The sequence below is a fragment of the Manis pentadactyla genome, chromosome 14, assembly GCF_030020395.1.
Source record: "Manis pentadactyla isolate mManPen7 chromosome 14, mManPen7.hap1, whole genome shotgun sequence".
In the NCBI taxonomy this organism is placed as follows: Eukaryota; Metazoa; Chordata; class Mammalia; order Pholidota; family Manidae; genus Manis; species Manis pentadactyla.
The window spans coordinates 81,118,993-81,140,558 of NC_080032.1; the positions used below are offsets into that span (position 1 = coordinate 81,118,993).

The window sequence follows — 21,566 nt, forward strand, 5'->3', positions numbered from 1 at the left end:
TAACACGTGTCCTTCAAGAACACTTCCAGCTTTCGGGCTCCTAACACTTCCACACTCTGCCCTTGGATTTGGTGGAGCCCAGGGGCAACTTGGCCAGAGTTTCAAAGTGTACCTTCTGGAAACTACGGTCTGATACCTGCGTGCAGGTGAGCATGCTGGTTCCCGCAGTGGAGCACTGAGTGATGAATGATGGCTTTCGATCACCCCTCTGAGCTGAGTGAACAACCCTCCACCAGCGAAAATTTCACTTACTCAGAAGCATCCGGTTAAGATGCACTGGGATATTTATGGCCACAAGTGGGGGTACCATCCCAAACTTCTAAAGAAGCATATGGGAGGGATGTGCTGACGTGGGTAGTGAATGTAATGGAAGCCAGTTAAAATGCCAGTACTGTGTGAGCAGTTTTATATTTTCCCTCACTTAACTAACACATTTAATTCTTTTTTTCAGCGTTTAATTCTTAGGTGAGTCAAACTGTTGGGTTTTTTTCCTGCCAAAAGTCAGCCTGAAATTTTCCTAAACAAACCAGAATTTCTGGTAATAATACTGGAAGAACGCTTCTAAGGAACGTTCTGCTGCACTGAAGAATTTGTGGAGCTCTGTAGTTTCTACAGCAAATCGAATAAATTTGTAAGGAAAATGTGATACGAGGCTGTTGGGATTTTTTAGACAGTCATGAGAAGCTAAAATAAATTTTAAAAAACCACATTACTTTCCTTGGTATCTATGACAAGTAAATAAGAAGTACGAATAACCCAAATAATGCTCATGATGATAAACAGGTACCTGAGTCTGTGTATTTCCTCCTTCGAGCAGGGCAATGCCAAGTAAAATGCCTTCTGAAAAGATTCTGTCATTCTTGGTGCTCACGATGACATCGATGACAAGTTCGGACGCACCTTCTTTATCCAGCAGGCACTGAATATCTGACACTGGTGTCCCCACCTTATCGGAATCTTGTCCAGAAAAGCTTCCTGCGATGAGGAGAAATAAACAAAAAAACGTCATCACAGACATTCTTCTTTGTTTTTTTTTTTACAGACATTATTCTTACAAAAGGTTTTCAAATTCTTAGACCTGAAGAATATTTGTCATTGGGACTTTTTCCTTACAAAATTAAATATAAAAGAAGCTTGGGTTAAAAAAAAAAATCTCCAGTTTTTAAAAACATAACTTTTTATTAAATGTATGACACCTGTGAGTAAATGTTTTTCTTAGTAAGAAATACTTTGGAAAAAGAAAACTAGCTTTATTTTTTAACCTTAATGTACATGCTAAGAAATTATGATCTAGTTTAACTGTTTTCCAAAGGCAAAATTAATTCTCAATGTTCAAATCTGTTGTTTTGTGAACCCATACCTGTACAAACATTTTTAATAGTGCTTTTTAAATGAATTGTTTTTACTTGTGTTTTTTTTTTAAGTACAATGCTTGAGTAACATCAGCATGAAGGTATGTGATGAGAATTCTAGAATGAGGGGAAAATGGTCGTTTTTACCTCCCCCTTGTGCAGATTTGCAGTAGGTTCCAGAGAGGGGTCCACTCATGCCAACTCCATAATCACCTTTAAAGTACCGATTCAAGAGTATTTTTCTTAATGTGGTACCCTAATAAAAAGGATAAGAAAAGCGTTGGTGGTTGTTTCTTTTTCTAGTAAATGGGAGGAATATCAGTACATTAAAATGCCATTTAAAATGCATTTTATCAATGCTGTTGAGATATGGAAAAGTCATTTTATAGTGCATGATATTTCCTGAGATGAAAGTTTGTCAATAATAATTTTACTTCTCCCAGAAGTAAGGAATAAAATATGGTTATTTTGGAAAGAACATACTAGGAAAACCACAACAGAATGTACTAGGAAATTTTATGCAACGTAAATTTAAGAATTGCTTTAAAAGCTGAAGGTTCCAGTGTTGTTAAGCATAGTAGTGGTACCTAAATAAAACACACATTAATAAATACCCTAAGAACAGGAAAGCAGAGGCCTTAGCTAGAGGAGTTTAGTGAAAGGAGCTAGAAAAGGGCTGGGTATACATCAGCTCAAAATACTAAGCTTGGTAACACAGAGTGAATATTTAAAGTTCAAGACATTTATTTGGAAGACAGTGCATTACTTTATAAAACATGTACAATTAACCCTTGAACATGGGGGTTTGGGGCACCAACCATCATGCAGTAAAAAATCTGCATATAACTTTGCCTCCCCCAAAACTTGAATACTAATAGCCCACTGTTGACCAGAAGCCTTACCGATTAACATGAACAGTTAACACATATTTTGTATGCTATATGCATTATATACTATATTTTTACAGTCAAATAAGATAGTGCAAAAAATGTTTATTCAAATTATCACAAATCTCCAAAAATTTTTTCCAATATACTCATTGAAAACATTCTGTGTATAAGTGGATCCACACAGTTCAAACTCATGTTGTTCAAGGGTCAGCTGTAATTGGAAAATTCCTAGATCTTCAACTTTGTACTGATTACAAGACATTTTAAAAATAACACACTTTGCAATATAGTTGCTCACACATACATAATATAGGGAACTCCAAATCTTCCATTTTACTGGCTCTTGCTATTTTAATACATAAGAGTGATTTTTAAAGTATTATTTTAAAAATACTTTTAAAAGCTATTTAAACTAATACAGCAACTACTGAGGTGTCATTCCTAGATTGCAGGTAAGGAAACTATGGCCCAGAAGCTCATGTAATCAGCTGAAGATCACGCACCTAACAGGTGGTAGAGCGAGACCAGAACTCAACCCTTGACTGCAAAACCCAGGCCAGGTCCTCACGCAGGGCTACGGCTCCTTGTCTTTCTCAAGCCCTTGAGGTTTTATTCTCGGTCCTCATTGCATTCCTCTCATCTTCCCTCTCCCAGCATTCCCATCTGCTCCCTGATTTCACAATCGCTTCTGCAGCTCTGCCTGCCAAACGTTGTTTCTTCTGCCCCGACCTTAACTCTTCTAAGCTTCTCACCCTGTTTCCACTTAGGTTTCCTTATCTTCATCTGGAGGTCCCACGAGCACCTCAAACTCAATTTTTCAGAAAGGAATAGTCCTCCTCTCTTAAACCTGTTTTCCTTTCCATTTCAATTTATTTTAAGGAAATCACAATCACTTTGATCCTTTAGGCTGCAAACTTAAGGGGTCATCTAATAACCCCTCATCTTGACAATGATTTTTGAAATCCTTCCCGTCTTATCTTTTCAACCGTAGCTTCCAACAGTCCCCTTGCACATTATATTTTAACCAGATTGAACTATGGGATGACTTCTCTCCCACAGCTTTCAAGTCTCTCTCTTTGCTCACATTCTCTGCCTGACAGGCTCTTCCTCCTCCTTGCGTACGGACACCCCTAGCTTCCCTCTTCTTTCTACAAATGTTCATTACGTACCTACTGTGCTTTGGACACTATCCTAAGTAAGTAAGACGTAACCATCCCCTCAAGGAGTTTACAGCAAGGTCAGCTCCGTAACAGAGACATGGACCAGAACCTATGGAAGCCCCTAAGAGGAAACAGTCGACTCCAAAGTGGCTTTACATGCATACCTCCCCTACTAACCCACACGAGCATTAGAGCAAAGATGCCTTGTGTACATCAATGAGCAGCCAGTGTTCTGAATGTCACAGTGCCAAAGAATTTTAAGACATTCAGAATGTCTGGAGTTCTTTATCCTTATCGTGACTTTTACTTATAGATATTTAAGTTCTTAGAACACGCACATTTGTTATTGCCCCCTATTTCATGTTTTCTTCCTTTAAGGCTCTTTCACATAGGGGCGCAGTGAGTAAAGGTGACGACTAGTCTTGGAAGAAGTAGAGAACCTAGAGACACGTAAGCAATGGAAAGTCTGTCTTTTCATTCTTTGAAGAGAAAGCCTTTTGAGTTGAACTCATTCCATCTGACCAAAGAACGATCCTTCCAAAAGGGGAAGAAAAAACAAAATCATTTCTTTTGAGTAAAGTGAGATTTTACTGTGTATTTTACTATAGCAGAAGGAGATGCTGTAAGAGGACTTGAAGAGCCATCAACCACAGGGTTGAAGTTGTAAGTTGGGAGAAAAATCTAGGCACATATTAACTAAAGTAAGAAGTTTCTCTTAAGCGTAGCTCAGTTTGTTTTACTAATCAGAGTTCTCACCTCTACAGACCAAAATGCTGCTTCTCACTCTAACCCTGTAAGGTAGAGCTGGCCCAGGTATAATGAATAAAGCTGACAAACACAAAAAGCTAGGTCTGTTTTTCTTGAAATTGCACAAGTCAATGTCACTCTCTGGAAGAGAGCCCATTATGAGTGGCACAGGGGGTCCTCGTCAACCAGCTCCTTTTTTGTTCTCCAAAAGACAGCCTTCTAACCCCATTGCTCCAAGAAAGCAACCAAGAGGTAAACAAACAATAATGTGTCTTTTTTAAAAAAAGAAGAAATGGAAAGTTGCATTTTACCCTTTGTTGTTATTCTTGTTGTTGTTGTTGTTGTTGTTTTAAATGCCCTTTATATTGCTAGGGGAATAAAGCTGCTCAAAATCAATGATAGAGCAGAGCTGCATCACATTAAATTAAAATAAACATCAAATTTGCCATTATTTCTAAATTCTCTTTGGGCAGATAAAATGAGATCGCAGGTGCTTATCAAATTCATAAACATCAGAACCAAGGAGCTATTCAATTTTTTTTAAATTCCCATATCCAATTCCAGCCTAACTAGAAGCCACATATGTTCTCTCTATGTAATATTCAGAAGGCCACAGAAAGGGGAGGGGCCTTCCTATATCTCTGCCCTTTACTTCTGCAGCCACGCTGCCCGGGCTCTACTCCCCTGCATGCTACATACTCACTGGGGGAACTGAAGCTGTTACTTCACCAACCTGGGCCTCAGCCCCACAGTTGTCAGACAGAATAGTCATAACACCTACCCTTCTTGGGTTTCTGTGATGAAGAGGTAGGTAAAAATATGTAAAGTATTGAGAACAGTTCCTGGCACAGACTAAGTGCTACCTAAGTTGTGTAGAGCTGATGCTATTGTTGTCAGTATTAATATTACTCAGGTCACAAAACAGCTTACAGTTGACAAAGTGCTTTTGTGCATACTTTCACACTTTATACCATACCTTCCCACAAGTCAAAAGATGTCTAATATACAAAGGAAATGGCAAAAATCATAAATACTAAGAAGCCTGAAAAATCCAAAAATCCCTGCTTGTCCACTATTCACTAGTCCTTGGCATTACACACTTGTCAGCCAACATGGGTGTACTTCACTACATGAAAGCCCTTACAACTCCAACTAAAGTGGAAAAAATTCTACCTTGGTTCAAACACCCTAGGTTTTAAGTGAAAGCTGACTTTGGTACCAAAAAATGAATGAAGAACAGGTATAGATGGAACAGGATTCTGTCTGTCTCTCAGTCACCTTCATTTAAGATTGGAAAACTTCAGATATTGCTACATCACAAGTTTAGCAGAACGGACCACTGTCATCAAACACCAAGTTCTGCCTTGAAGGATGAGAGGCGAGCACCGGCTCCCAGCATAGCCTGGGACATTCTTGACGGCCTGCGCTCTCTGTGATGGGTTACAGAGGCTATCGCTCTGTTGCGGGTCATTTCCCCAAACTGCTTTAAGCCAAATGAAGTAATTGCAGAACCACTGTCAGAAAATTTGGGTTCCAGGGTTGGAAATAATTGTCTGAGGCAGAATTATAATTGCTATGGCAGAAACTTGGGAAAGAACTAAAAGTACATGAAACCATTTTGAAAAAAATTGTTATGACCATTGAGAAGTTTGACTTCTGTGCTCTCTCTTGGATTCCAGAGCTGAATTCCTGACTGAGCTTCCCATGGCAGGTGTCTCTGTCGGACTAAGCCAAATGTCAAGGAATGTCCTTTCCAGTCTTTTCAGTATCAGTCAATTCCAGGCCGCAAGACACAGCTTCTGGCCGATGTCTCCATGTGAACACATCCCAGATGTGCTGGACGTACTGTAGCCAAGAAAACTAACAACCACCTTCTGAAATTACAACAGAACATCCCCATAAAAAGACATCTTTTGTGGCCAGAGAAGACCTGCTGACAGTTTGTGAATCTCTGGGAAGACTGATTCTTTTCCTGACCACTTCCTGTTGTACCAACTCCAGTGTATCAAAAATTAGGAAGCTTAGACATGACTGCCTTTCGTGGGTAGAAAGGATAACAAAAATCTAGGAATCTTAGACAGGACTAAAGATTTTCTTTGATTTTCAAGAAAACACAATGCTGTCGCCTGAATAGGAGATAGCGGCATTAGGAATGAAGAGGTCAAGGATGTGATATTTGAGTACTGATTCCACATTTGCTCCTTTTTTCCTTGGAAAAGTGTTTTTCCATGTGTACAATGTAATGAAGAAATCATCAAAATATGATACAACAACTGGAATCCTAGAAAACTAATCCATAAACAGGAAATTCAAAAGGCAATGAAAATTGCAACTGAAAGATGCTTCATTTAGGGTTTTCCCTCAAAGACTAATGATTAGCTACTTAACCAGTTGTGGAAGTTCTTCAAGGAGGTGATTGTACGTACTTGTAGTCTCCAAATAGTCTCATTTAAAAATTAAATAGTCTTATGTAAACATTAAACTTGGTATCGGCCTAATTGGTGTGTCCCTAACCCTTTTATTTAATGACAGCATGTCTGATTAGATATGTTTCCTCATTTGAATTCCCAGGGGTAAAAAGGTAATTTCTAATTTCAAACAAATTATTGCAAGAGCTGTACCCTCAAGGAATTACATTAGGTCCATCATTATATTATAATCAACTGTGTCTTCAAGAAAGTCCTTTGGGAAAATGCGGCCAACTTCCTATAATCTAGGTATATAAGGGTGTGGATTTCTTGGTCACTGACTCCAAGGAGTGTAATCTGCTTGCATCCCGTGGTGCTTTTTCCCAGCTTTCGTAAAATGAGAAACACAAACTTCAGTAGGAGGAGTTATTATATATACTCACAAGATGCTCTTCATCAACACAATGACACAATCATTATAACCTTGGAAAAGACATGGATGTCTCAACAATTCTAGTTAAGAGGCTTAGGAAAAAAGACTGTGGAACATTTTAAAACCTATTATTCATATACCACAATAAAGACAATCTACTTCCATCTTCCGTCCTCACCGTTTCTCTTCTTCATTGTAGAGACATATCATATTTCTATCATGTGTCAGGAGTATGGGAAGGGGGTGCAAAAAGCGATTCGGCAGCACATGCTAAAAGAGATTTCAAGTCTGTAGAGCTGAGATGTATGGCAGTTTTTCAATGCAAGTAATCCTCACCAGGCCATTTGATTCCATCTGTGAAACTTAAACATTTAAACAGCAAATGGTGATTTTTAAACATCTGAAACATTTTTAACCACTCTTTATCTGGAGATAAGAGTGATGTCAGTCATCTCTCTGGGTTATCAAATATATTCTATACAGAGAGTTGTGGAGAAGGCTTTGTTAGGGCACGCGTGTGCGCCCCATAACTGCTGAGGCGTAAAGGAAACTCTTTCTTTCTTTGGGATGTGACAGAAGCCTCTCAGCATGTGATTTCCAGGAAGCATACTGACTGCCATCAATCTCAATGGACTCATACACCTCAACAACTTAAACACAGGGCCTCCTGACATGCAGAGGTTGGGGATGTATGCAACCCCTCACCCAGAGTATTGGAGAATGGGTTTTCCAGCTTAAAATTGTTTAGTTTTCTGAGTAAGCAGTCTTCCTCTAATCTCCAGAACATAAAGAGAGGAGGGAAGAATATATAGGCACAAGACAAACAAGGTTTAGATAGCATATGTCCTATTTCCTATTTTCCAAAGCTACCAGACTCACACATCGTCAAACCATTACCTCATAAAATCACACTTACGCGGCAGTGCACACAGCCACTAAAGGTGAGCCCATAACCTACTTCTCTGTAGTACAGAAACCTACCCGATTACTACCTGTTCCTGAAAAAATGGAATCAGTGTGCTGCCAATGCAAATGCGCTCATTCACCGAAGGCTGGGAAAATGAAATTTCAAGGGGTGACGTCAAGGCTTCTGCAAAGGTCTTGTGTCCCTGAGGGACGGTAAGGTGAGGTATGTAGGTCAGTAACAGATTCAGGTCACGGGAGGTGCCGGGGAACACGAGGATGAGGCAAGGGTGGGAGGAGATGGGAATCAAGGAAAGAACCAACCTTGATCTGAATAACAGCATGAAGTATATACAATGGAAGAGAGTGGAAAAAGGCCTATTTAACTTGCTGTTTTAGATCCTCAAGTGCAGCAATTCTTGTTATATTTCCAAATCACTTAGAAAAGATTGATAGAGAGGTAACAATTCTGCAACGTGGTATAATAAGAGGCAAGGAACAATATGTGAGAGATTATATATAATCTCTCTCACCTTAGAGCCACCCTCCCGTTCTTTTGCAGTGTCTTGTATTCTCAGTGCAGTCTATAGGCTCCAAGCTGTGACCTACTGATCCACATCCCAGAGAATGTGGGCCCCCAGGGCAACAAGGGGAGCACGTGACTGCAAAGAGTTGTCAAGGGAACACCACTATAGGGGACCCACCCTGCCACCTTGGAGAGAGAGGGACCTCATCTCTTTTCCCAAAAATATGAGAGAGAAATTGTCTTTAAAAGGGAGGACTTGTCAGTCAATGCAAATATTTTGACAAAAGAAGTATGAAGTCAAATTTTAATAAATTCAGAATATATTTAGAAGGTCCTTCGGTAGGAGAAAATATTTACGGACTTGGAATGAAGAGAAGCTCCACATAACACAATTTCAAAGGAAGGTCTTGAAAATTCAGTGAGATACTATCTACACACAGTTTAACACATGACACATGCAAGTCGTGAAAGTTCGCAGCACTGGAAGGCTGTGTACTTGACAGACATGAAAATGTTTCAGAGACCAATGTGACTGGTTTGGATCTGGGTTCTACCACTGGCTTCATGATCTCAAGAGTTTTACCTAACTGCCCTGAAAGTTTCTCCATTTGTTTATAGTAATATCCATACTGCAAACTATTTTAAGGAATAGATATTATATACGAAAAGCTTTATATTCTTAGCCCATAGTAAGTGCTACATAAGCAGTTATTGTAATATTTTGGTTAATGCTTAGAAGAAAATGAGTTATTGTAATATTCTGTTTAATGTTTAAATGAAAATAAGGCTCGCATGACTGATGGCACATCTAGGATATCACAATGCCAAGTGCTGTGAAGACAACTATAGCTTTAACTGCTGACATAGATATCCAGCCCTAGCCTTCGACAATTTTTTAAAAGAAGGAAAATGAAAAGGAACAGTCATTTTGTAGAAGATTACATTGAAGCAAATTTGATCAGTATGTTATGGTTTCATAAAAACGACTACATGTGCATAGGCTTCAACCATCCCTAGTATATGTACAGAGCAGAATTTATCAGAAGCCAATTTAGATCAATTTTTCCTAAAAGAGTATTTGTAGGGAGACCAATGTCCCATGTTCTGCCAGAAAAGAGCAATTTGCCTTCCTAGTATTTATTTCTAGCATAAGAAATGTAAGAAAAATATTAAATATATTTATAAAATCATCGCACAATAATTATTCATTAGGAAAGACTGTGCTTCCTAATGAGTCGCCCCATAGTCACTTGATGCTCTTTCTAATTCATTCTCCACTCAGTAGTCAAGCAGCTCTGAGACAACAGAGGACTAGAATTCAAAACACATAAATTAGAATGTTTACTAATCAATGAGAAAAAAAATAATCTGGTAGAAAAGCAAAAAAAACAATTGAACTGGCATTCCATATAAGAAACACATATGGCCAATAAACATTTGAAAATGATCACTGTTATTAATAATTAGGGAAATACAATAAGACTACCGTAAGACAACATTTTATACCCCCTAGATGGCAAAAATTAAGAAACTGTAAGAAACCAAGTGCTGGAGAGGATAAGGGTTAATCTGGGGAATGAAAACTGGTACAACCAATCTGGAAAACATTGTTGTCACTCAGCAGTTCCACTCCTGGGGAAACATGTCCACCACGAAACACAGAACCACATCAGAGACACGTCTATTAGCACTGATGGCAAAACAAAGCATAGAACTGGAGTCCACTGAAATATCCACAAATATCCACTGACAGGAAAATGAATAAATTATGGTTTATTCACAGCATGGAATATTATACAGTGGTAAACATGATGAACTAGAGCCTCACAGGAACACGTAACAACCTTGGTGAACCTCAGAAACGTGTTGAGAGAGAGAGAAAAAAAAAACAGGGCCTAGAAGACACACAGTGTGGTATTAAAAATGTGTTGTCTCTGGAAAGGGAGGCCAGAGCACACAGGTAGATACAAATTGTTGGTAATGTTCTCATTCTTCAGCTGGCTGGGGAATTCATGGGTCTTCATAATATTACTATGCTTTATAATTTTAAATGATGTACATTATTTCATATAAATTCATATTATATTAAAAGAAAATACTCAAGAAATATTAGACATCATGATGGCTGCTTCCTACATATGATATTCTGTTGCTTTTCACCTCTCTTTGAATACTGACCACAATCCATAACACGGCATAGGTGAGGATTCATGAACCAACACCTAGAAATCTTGAAGCACTGTCATTGTTTCCGAACCAACCTACGTCTTCTTCCTACCGCACAAACCTTTCGGTGTCTCATCACATTCCCTTCTGCATCGACATTAGCAGATGATGTTCCCTTTTGCCAGCCATGCTTTCAATGGCTCCCCAACACCCACTACTCCCAACTTTGCTCACCTACTCAACTTTCGGATCTCAGCTCAACCACATTAGAGTCATCCTCTCTAACTTTACCAAGTCAGTTCTCACTCAAGCCTCTCATAACACCATATACTTCACCATGTGTTTTAGTTTTATGTTTATTTATATCAATCTTTGAATGATCTGTATCCCTTTACTAGATTATGAGCACCAGGGACAGGGAATGTGCTCTTTTTTTCCCCCTTTTAGGCTGACCATCAACTGCAACATCTCACACAAAACCAGGCACACTAAGGACTCAATAAATATTCCTGAATGAATGCATGAATGAATGATTTTGCAAGAGAGATCATGACATTTTCCAATAAGATTTGGTGCTGAGTGCCATCTATTTAAGGACTGTGATATGTATACTATATCTCATGTCATATAACTTTAGCAAGTATCAGAGATCTATTCAATGTTATTTGCATATTAAGTATTTTTAGTACACAAACTCATCAACTGTGGTTCAGTGGCTGAAAGAAGGAAGTTGTATTGGAATACAACAAGCAAAATGTTAGAATACTTAAAAGTAAAGATGAACAATTCCAAAATTCAGTCTGAAAACTTGAAATGTAAAATATCAATTAATGATTACAGATATAGGCTAACACAAAAAAGCACATTAATATGCCAAAAGTCTACTCCAAGGTCTTCCCTTGTTAAAATAAAGGATTTTTGTGTTTTACTGAAAAACACAGAAACTACCTTGGTGCTATACATCATGCAAGGATCTGAATTAGCAACATTAATTCCTAATATTATGTGAATATGTAATATCAAAAGATACAAGTCACTATTGTCTTTTTTAAAAGATTATGTTTGGGTGAGTCATGATTTGTATTTAAAGATAAACTTAAAGGTAATCCTCTCATTTTTCCCTCATCAAATGAAAACTATTTTCTTCCTTTAGTGTTTATAACATTTTAAAATTATGTGGATATAATTTGGATATTTTCTTGCATCAAATTGTCAATGAGACCACATACTTTGCCTACTCTAATATAAGCAATTACTGTTTTTATGGGCTTCTCTTTGTGCTCTATGTTAACAATAACTTTCAAAGAATTTCATGGTGAGACACTATGAGACAATGATTTAGAAATAGTGGAAACTAGAAATTGCTAATATATTCACCAGATTTCAAAACACTAATACAATTATGATGTAAAGAAATGAGATCTCAATTCAAACAAACCTAAAGATGCTTGAGCTCATTGAAGAATGAAGTGTCAAATGCCTACCTTAGGAGGAGGCTTTTCCAGAAAGTCTTTCACTAGGCTTATTAAAATCCTTTGAACACTATTTTGAGCATCATTTTGATTCCCTCTGGCAAATACCACAGCAGATATTTCACCACTTTATATATCTAGAACTGTACCTGGGATCCAGGTACAAAGAAAGTTAAACTTTATTTTTAATAACATGCAAAGCCCTTTTACAGTCACGGAAGCCCAGCCACTTGAGATCACCAGCATGCCCAGCATCTGCTTTATCAACAGCGATTGTCAGAGGCTTGGGAATCACCTCTAGAAGTTAGCTTCTGAAAGAAACAAACCATTCTCAGGCTGAAAAGAAAGCTTATAATCTTCAGTAAGTTTGGTCTGAGGGAAACCAGCTCTTTTGACTTAGTAAACTGAAGAGGAGGGAAAAGAATGATTTCAGTGGACTATACATTGCTGATCTCATACTCCTAAACTGGGAGAGAATAAGTCGATGACTCTCTCCCTCCTCTTTGTGTGTATGTGTGTGTGTGTTTAGTATATCATTTTTATATTCCTGTATATTAATGCATATTTGTAAAAGGTACTTATCAAGTCTTTGAGGTACTCAAAGGCTTACTTTTTCCTCTGGGTAATGGAAATAACATAGATGACTGGGGTGCCTCCAAAAAAAAAAGTGCACAAGTCCATCTTCTTTTCCATTTATTTTGATGATTCTATACACACATTTTTCCCATCTTCTAACATTTCTGAATTACAGGTCATCTCAAAGTCAAAGGTGTGTCATAACTCAATTGTTGTCACTCTTTTTTCTTTCTAGTGATACAATTGATGACATATTAGAATTGATGAGATATATTATTTTGAATAAAAAATTAAACTGTCTTTTAATCTGGTGTTGTAGTACAACCAAGCTTCACCATCTGTGGTATTACTTTTATACCCATTTTTCAATTCATATTAAGCAAGATGGATTTAAAACAAAAATTTGGGGGTTTAATCTTACGAACTATTTGCTTAGTGTTTTCCTATTTTCACCGCTACATCTTCTATATGACACTTCAATTCACCACCACCTTAAGATTTGATATCATATGCTCTGAGTTGGGGATTAAAATTAGCAAAGATATTGACAATATTGATAGAGACGAGAGGTGTCTCTATTTACAAATCAAGAGCAATGGAAAAGTAAATCAGTAAGAGAGATGCATTCAACTAATTTATGAAGCATGGACAATATTAAAATGCTGTCCATCCTTTAAAAAAAATCACCTCTTGATACAACTTCAATCACACCCACATGGATGGCTAAAGTAAAAAATACAGACCAGTCTGTGGATGTGAAAAATTCATAATAGCTAAAAAGGAAAAACAATTAAAATATCCACCAAATGATAAATGGATAAACAAAACATGGTATATCCATACATGGAATATTATTGACAATAAAAAGGGAATGGAGGACTGATATATGTTACAACATGGACAAGGCTTGGAAACATGCTAAATGAAAGAAGGCCATTAAAAGACCACATATTTTATGGTCTCATTTACATGAAATGTCTAGAAAAGGCAAATCCATAGAGACATAAAGTAGATTAGTAGTTACAGCAGCTGGGGTAGGGGGAATCGGGAGGGACTGCTAACGGATATGAGGTTTCTTTCTGGGGTAATGACAATGTTCTAAAATTAGACAGTGGGTGTTGTTTGCAAATTTGTAAATATAGTAAAAACCACCGAGCTGTATGCTTTAGGAGGGCAAACGTTATGGTGTATGACTATCTCTATAAAACTTTTATAGAAATATAAAATAAATCCATCAGATTGGTTAAAGAAATCCACTCTTTACATGATTTTAAAATACATATCTTAAAGAAAACGGTGTCAGTTCTGTCTACATTTTTGCTAAGCAGTTAAGGTATTACTACTATTTGCCACAAAGTTCCTGCCTTTAAGTGCATCTGTGCAACAGATGTATTAAAATGGCCCGTGTTTTGAATGTTACATCTGTTAGTAAAATGTAGAGAGGCTCAAACAGCTAATTAAATATGAAACTGTACGTGTCAATTAGGAGTCAATTTCATGTTAAAACTGCCTAATAGTTAAGGCACAAGAAATGCAGCTAGTACCTAGGACTGTTTGTGTCCTGACCTGTGTGTGTAGGCAGCCCAGCACACTGAATACAGGCTAGATGGTTTCCATGGATACCTCACAGTACTTGAGGTGTGGAAACTAAAAATAATCAGCAACTTCATGAAAATTATGTGTCACAAAATATTAATAAAAGAAATATTAGTCGTCCTGAAGAAAGATGCTACGATTTATTTTGTTGATAAGTGGATACGGATCTTTTAGGGGCAGGGGAAGGCAAAATTCTTTCAAGCGTGGTTTTTAAGTTGCTTTAGAATTCATAATAGAGGGAGAGACATAAAAATGCATCTATCATCATAAGACTCACAGCAAACCTCAAGAGTTTTAAAGATACTTAGCATTTCTAGGAACCAATGATACTGAATTATTCCAGCTGGGTTTAATTAATCTGGCCACTGCACACTAATATGCTGATTGTTCCAAATAAATGTACACTGTAATTACAAGCAGGGAACTCCACCCAGCAACCTTTTGCTCCTTCCCATGAAATAAGACTACACATCTTCCAGATGTAGCATAAAAGCCAGTGTTATTCAGCAACCATTTCACAATTTAAAAAAATATGAGAAGAACATATGTAGCTTCCATAGGAAGGGAGACACTGCCTCACCACTCTGCTGAGAAGACCTGACCACTCCCCTTATTCACACCTTTAACAGGTTAGAGAAGGAGGAATGAGAAAGTCATCGCGTCAGCTTTTTCCATGCCCCAGATCACTTGCACTATTAGGCAACTGAGTCAGGATTTATTCCCAGAACTCAAGAGATAATCAGCACAAGTGGAAACCTACTTGTTTACTTTGGACCGCTTAGTTCAGTCATTACATGAGATCCGGCATGAGGGAGGGGAGGGAACACAACTTGTTTTAATAAAGGAGGCAAATGCATCTGTAAATTTTAATCAGATTAAGCCAGTATTTCATTATGCATTAGGACGATTTCACAAATCTCTCGTCCAATGCGCACGGCAAAGTAACAGAACACCTAGGTTAGCCATCAGCCACATCAGGCTCCTCCCAAATATTTTTGAAAAGTGTGCATTTGTTTAATTTAATGTAAACATAAAGACAACTTTCTGAAAAATCAGGAAACATTCAGTAAGCATGTTAGGGGCAGGAGTTGGTAGTAAGAGAAAACAGAAAGATCTCTACCTAGAAAAATATCTGTATTAAACATACCTGCTCTGATCAAGTTTCCTTGACTGCTGCCAGACCTCTTCCCTATTCCTTACTATCACCTTGATTCCCTGGCATTCTTCCTGTGATCTCAGTTTCTTTTCACCTGCGCCATAAACCAACTCCTTCCATGCTGTCCGTTGCTTCTGGGGGTCTAATTTTTTGAAAGTAGAGTCTGCCACTGTCACCCCCATCAGGGGTGCAGTTCAAGCCCACTGTGCTCCCCAGCCATGTGCCATTCCACTGGTCCTCCTGTCTCCACCAAGCCATCACCTCTCAGGTCTCAGCTTAAAGGTCACTTTCTTGGAAAAACCATTTGGGCGGTACCCCTCCCCTAGCCTAATGTGCATCCACCAGTTTCACACTCTTCAAGCACTCAGCACAGTTATAAAGCAAAGAAAAGACATTAATGAATCCCTACCCAGCTTTTTGGCTGGTACCTGACTTTCTCACCAAACTCTAAACTACGTGGGTGTGTAAGGGACTGTTCATCAGTGCAACTCCAGTGCTTAGCAGACATTCAAGAGTTTTTGCATTTTTTTGTAAGTATGGATGGTCTCATCCATTTAAAAAATATTTCTAAATACTTCTGCATTCTGTCATCTTCATGATTTCCTAACAAAAACATTTTTCTTGGAATCAGATTCCTATTTTTCAAAATCACCTAAGAAGTCATAGTATGAACTAAATATTCTTCATCCTATTCTGGCCTCTGACAAACAGAAAGCAGTCACTCTCAAACATATGTGAGACCCATGTGTAAACATACACGTGATGTGCATGGGACATGCGTGGGAACATGTATAAACAAGTGATGGACGGTAAGGCAGAGAGGAATTTCCATGTGCCCACTCCAGCTGAAAATTAAGCCTTGAGGCCTAAGCTATCTCTGTCTTCCAGTTTCACCCTTCAGCCTCCATCAGTTCCTTTACCACCGACCTCCTCAATGCCGCTCCACCCAACCTGAACCATTCAGGGCTCTACAATCTTGTGCTTTGTAGTTTCGGTCACCTGGAACAACCTCCTGGAGTCTTTCTCTGCCTCATCCACTCTTCACCTCATTTCAAACCTCAGCTGAAAACATCTCTGTCCTTGCTTTACCTCTTAATGAACAGAGCAGGGAACCAGTGTTTGACCCTAAGGCGTTTGGGGCCACACTTCACAGGACCACACTTCGCATATCACTGGGAAGCACAGTTTGATGCATTTACGCCCAGGGGATTTCTCAGGCTTGTGAAAGCTGCTTTCATCCTGCATTTTAAGAGCCTCTGCTAAATCAGGATTATGATTCATTGTGATAGTGCCATTTCAGCCCCTTGAAAAAAGAATACTTGTAGCATTGCTTCTTCTGGAACATAAAAAGCTTCCTAAAAACCCATTGTTAAACATACCATCAGATATCCCTGGCCTGTCAGTCGGTCACTGCCAACACGAGAGTAAAGGACAACCCTCTGGTTTACTGCTAGAAGAAGCAGATGCTGGCCAGCTGCTCACAACTTCCCCTCCCTTTGCTTTGTGCACGCACTGGACCACAATGCCGAGGCTTTTGTGCAGTCAGGAGGGGACCATGTGACAGTATGAGCAAACCGAAGGTGAACGGATGTGACACGGACCGGCCCATGTGGCGTCTTGTGTTCTTTCCTCTCCACTGTAGACAGAGATGCAAAAAGACAAAGCCCGGAGCAGGAAGGGACCTAGGGCTCTGGGCTCCTGGGGGAGTGAGGTTGTAGGAGAGCTGCCCGGCCAGAACACACAGGCTGGGATTGCAGCGTGCACTGCGCTAACGTAACTAAACTTCTGTCACAGTAAGCCACGGAGCTTTTCCGGTTTATCTGCTTCACTAGTTCAGTGCTACCTTAAACAATACAAGCCAACGGGGGTCAACCTGGAGAGGCAATCACTGGTTTTGCCCCCAGCAGTCCTGCTGTGATCTTCCTAGGTGTTCTGACCAGACCACCTTTGTCTGGAGACACTCTGACCCTGAACACAAGCTCGTCACGAAGCTGCCATGAAAAGCCACCTGGGAATATAATTTCATCGACCCCAGTGCCTTCCCCGGTTTCCCCTAACTAGTCACAGCACTACCTCTTGCCAGCATCTTCGCCGCATCTCTCCCGGCCACTTTTCCCATTGTCTCCAAACCCCCATTACCACAATTCACACACACACACTTTTTTTGCCCTGTCGTCTCATAAAAGCAACCCGTAAGGAAAATCAACCGCCTTCAGGCCACACGTACATCATCAGCTGTTTCCAACTCCAGCATTCAGCTATTTCCCACCAACTTTGTCTTTTGTCTGTTTTCTTTTGTCCTGTCTTTGAACCTCTGAAAATATTTCCCTTCCACAGCAATAGCTTAAGGATTAATAGGCCTCTGGAAGTACTTAGAAATTCGTCAGTTAGCTTTGTATTCCGAGACCCATGTGACACTTAGGAACAATACGAAGCAAGATTTTGTTTTTATTTTTTGTTACTTTACCAGCTGTGGAGGAAGTATGAACTAAAATTCCTTAGTAGAATCAGTTCTCATGTAATGAGCTTCCTATTAACTGCAGTTTTTAAAAAGAGAGAGGAAAAAGGAAAGCAGAGTGTGGAAATAGAAAAAAGAACAAATGAATGGACAGATCATACTGGCTGGGATTTCTATCAATTTGGTTTGATAAACAAAGAGGGAAGTGATTATTGCTGTTTCTTCTAATGAAGTCCAGAAATGATTTATAGGAATATTTACTACAGTCATGATGTTTCTGGGCTTGAAATAAATCCATACAAAAAGATACTCCTCTGCACTGGATCAATCAAGTCCCAGCCTGGCTAGAGGTGATGAGAATTATTGGGAAGTAAATTGTTATGTTTTCGTCTGACTGCCTGTTGGCTTGGCACACGTGATTTCCAATTCTGTCTGGATATAATAGTACATTAAGCCATCCTGGGTGACTTACATAACCAGCCACTACCATTCGTAAACTGTCAGCTGCAGTAACTTGCTACTGCATGCAGAGGTACACTGTTCAAACACTGATTTCATTTATTTTCTGACTGTTGCTGAGAACTGTATTTTAAAGGGAAATTAATTCTAATGCTTCATTTTTAATCTTGATTCAAGCCATTTTAAGTTTGGTTATTAACAATAACCAAAAAGGAATAAGACTTCATGAACAGCTGACCTTATATTATTGCTCATTTTAATCTCCAATTAAAACTTGCATTTAAACTATGGTTAATTCTTCAGGTAAAGCATAATTATCTACTGCTGTCTGGCTTTATAGCAACAGACTAAAAAAATTAGCCTTCAAAACGTAACACAATTAGTGTATTTTCTCATCAACTAAAAGCAAGATGGTACAAAATTATTCTTCTAAACTCTGGGCAGTTTAACAACTATACAAACTGATTTCTACCTTGGTACTCACTAACACATTTAGCACCATCGAACGTAACGGACACCTAAAGGAACAGGGGACAACAGGGTCCATTAAGTCTCACTCAGATTGAACCAATTTGCTCCAGTAACAGCAAGAGAAAGAGAAAAAAGAACCTATCGATTAAAACAAGAAGAAAAGGAAACTCTAGGGGAAAAAAATGCAGATGCTTCATATTCTTTATTAAAGAAAATGATTTTCCTGTAATATCCAAATACTAGCACCAAGTTCCAATACTAACACTTTTTTTTTTTTAAGGAAATGAAATGCAAGAAACAGAAAAGCAGTATCTCTTTTCTTTTCTACAGTGACTTTTTTGGGGGAGATCTGAACTCTATTTTACTTCTACATTTGAACAACATCTGCTATAATTACTATGTTACTTGTGTGGACTATCAAAGCCCTAATACCACAATGCTGTTCTTTAAAAGCACATACTGACTTCCAGTATATGCATGGCTAATTCATTTAACATCATTATACTTCCGTGGAAATCAACAAAAACAAGGAAAATAAAATGAAACCTTCAGAACTCCTTTCTCAGCAAAGGGAAGAGATAGATACAATCCAAAGACTACAAAGGACATACAAGGGCTGCCCAGATCAGTAGCCTTCAGACAGAAGCCAAGCAGGATAAAGGGAAGGGAAGAAATACTGAGTGTTAAGAAGGCTCAGCAGCACCACATGCATAGCTTGACCATTCCACAGGCTGTCCACCAAAAAGGAAAGGTGAAACTAGACCTCCTGACATCAAGGAGCCTCCCAGATACACAAGAGCTGTGTCCTATATTGCACCATGGAAGTCAGAATGGGGGTGTGAAAAAGCAATGTCAGAGATGCAGGGGAACTATGGCTGTAAAAGGAATCATCAGAGCAGTATATTTATGGGGTGTGTTCTGTGTAATGGCAGAAAAGGAAAGAGCTTTGGGACCTTCAAAGACCTATAAATTACCAGTTCTATTAACAGAAAGAATACATAGAAGGGACACAAAAGATGGGAAAAGGTGAAATGCTGCAGCAAATCATCAAGAAATGGCACTCTTATGAATTACAGATACAAATTAAGATCATTACTAAAAATTTTTGACATGCATTTTTAAAAATCATGATGAAATCACCTCAATAAAAGACTACTACAGAGCAGAAAGATACGAATTCAGGAAGAGATAAAACTAAGAAAATATTTCTTCAGAAATGAACAAGTATTTGGATGGGACACAAGCTAGGCAGCAGAGAAAACAGAGGGACATAGAGGATGGATGTAAGAAAACAAAATGAAATGGACACTAAGAAAATTGTTCAAAAGTTGAAAGAGAAAAATTAAAGAAAAGGAAGATAATTAGTGGAGACCCAACATACACATAATTGGAGTTCAGAGGAAGAAAACCAAACCAATGGAAGAGAATAACTATTTAAAAAGATGCAACACAATAAAATTTTCCTAAGTATAAATGTTTTAATTGTGTAACACTGACAATAAACAAAAAAACTAGGAATCAGTATTTTAAATAAAAATATAAGATCTCTGGCATCTAGAAAATAATAAATTCTCCATTAAGTTTTGGGCCAGAGAGAAAATTCCATCTAACTGCATAATTTCTAGAAAACAACAATAAGTAAATTCCTCTAGAGACAGAGATGCTATAGGATACAGTTAAAGCAGTGCTAAGAGAAAAATCATAAGTCTTAAAGATTCACAGCAATAAAAGTAAATTCAACATCATACTCAAAAATAAAAAATAGCAAAAACTTAAGGCAGACAAATTTCCAAATATAAAAGTACAATTAATGTCTTAGAAAAGAAAAATAAATAGCACTATAAATACATTCTTAAAACAAAGAGGAAATAGCCAAAGAAACAAAAAAAAATTAAATGATTACAAGATTTTCCATGATCAACATAATTTTTAATCCCCAGATACAAATTTTCTTGAAAGCCTGAATAAAATAAATAATTTTCTAGGAAAATATAATTTACCAAAGTTGAATCAAAATGAGAGAGAAAATGTAAAACATCATTTCTGTAGAAGAAATAGAGGCAAAAGTCAAAGAACTGACACCCCAAAGGCACAAAGATCAGATACTTTCACAAGGAAATTCTACCCAACTCTAAAGAAGAGATTGTTCCAATGCTGTTTAACTGTTTCAGAGCAGAGGAAAACAATATAAACTTCCAAATTCCTCTTATGAAACATGTAAAACTGATATAAAACCTGGCAAATAGTCAACAACAATAACAAATACCTATGACCTTTTTATAGCTATCATTGCGCGCGCGCGCGCGCGCGCGTGTGTGTGTGTGTGTGTGTGTGTGTGTGTGTGTGTGTGTGTGTTACAAATTCCATGACCCACTGGAGTTTGTTCCAGGAATAAGAAGATGGCTCAATGTTAGAAATATTAGGAAATCTATTGACAATTAAGGCAGTTTAAGGAAATAAATATATTATGAAAAGAAAAATCATATGGTCATGCTCTATAGATGATGAAGAGCCATTTGACAAAATTCAACAACTTTTCTGATTTTTCTTAAAAAGTTCAATAAATGGACACTTCCTAAACAAAATGAAACACATTTATCTTATCCCAAAATCCAGCCTCATGCTTAATGGGAAATATTAAAGGCATTCCCAGTAAGTCAGAAAGAGACAAAGAGCTTCACTCTTACCATTAATATTTAACATTGTACTGGATGTACAAGCCAAAACAATTAGCAGAGAGGACTGGTTTTAGAGATAGAAAATTTAGAAACTATCAGTATTTGCAGATGATGC

The 21,566-nt window shown here is 38.1% G+C and overlaps 1 protein-coding gene across 1 annotated transcript in view; it reads right to left on the reverse strand.

Annotated features, from left to right (window-relative positions):
* ITPR2 (inositol 1,4,5-trisphosphate receptor type 2) overlaps positions 1 to 21,566 on the reverse strand; it is a 445,246-nt gene that overhangs the window by 153,721 nt on the left and 269,959 nt on the right. Inside the window, exons 38-39 of the mRNA XM_036889596.2 lie at positions 1,500 to 1,608; positions 788 to 975 (exon numbers count right to left, since the gene is read on the reverse strand). Coding sequence (XP_036745491.2) covers positions 788 to 975; positions 1,500 to 1,608 — 297 coding nt within the window. The remainder of the gene's footprint in view (positions 1 to 787; positions 976 to 1,499; positions 1,609 to 21,566) is intronic.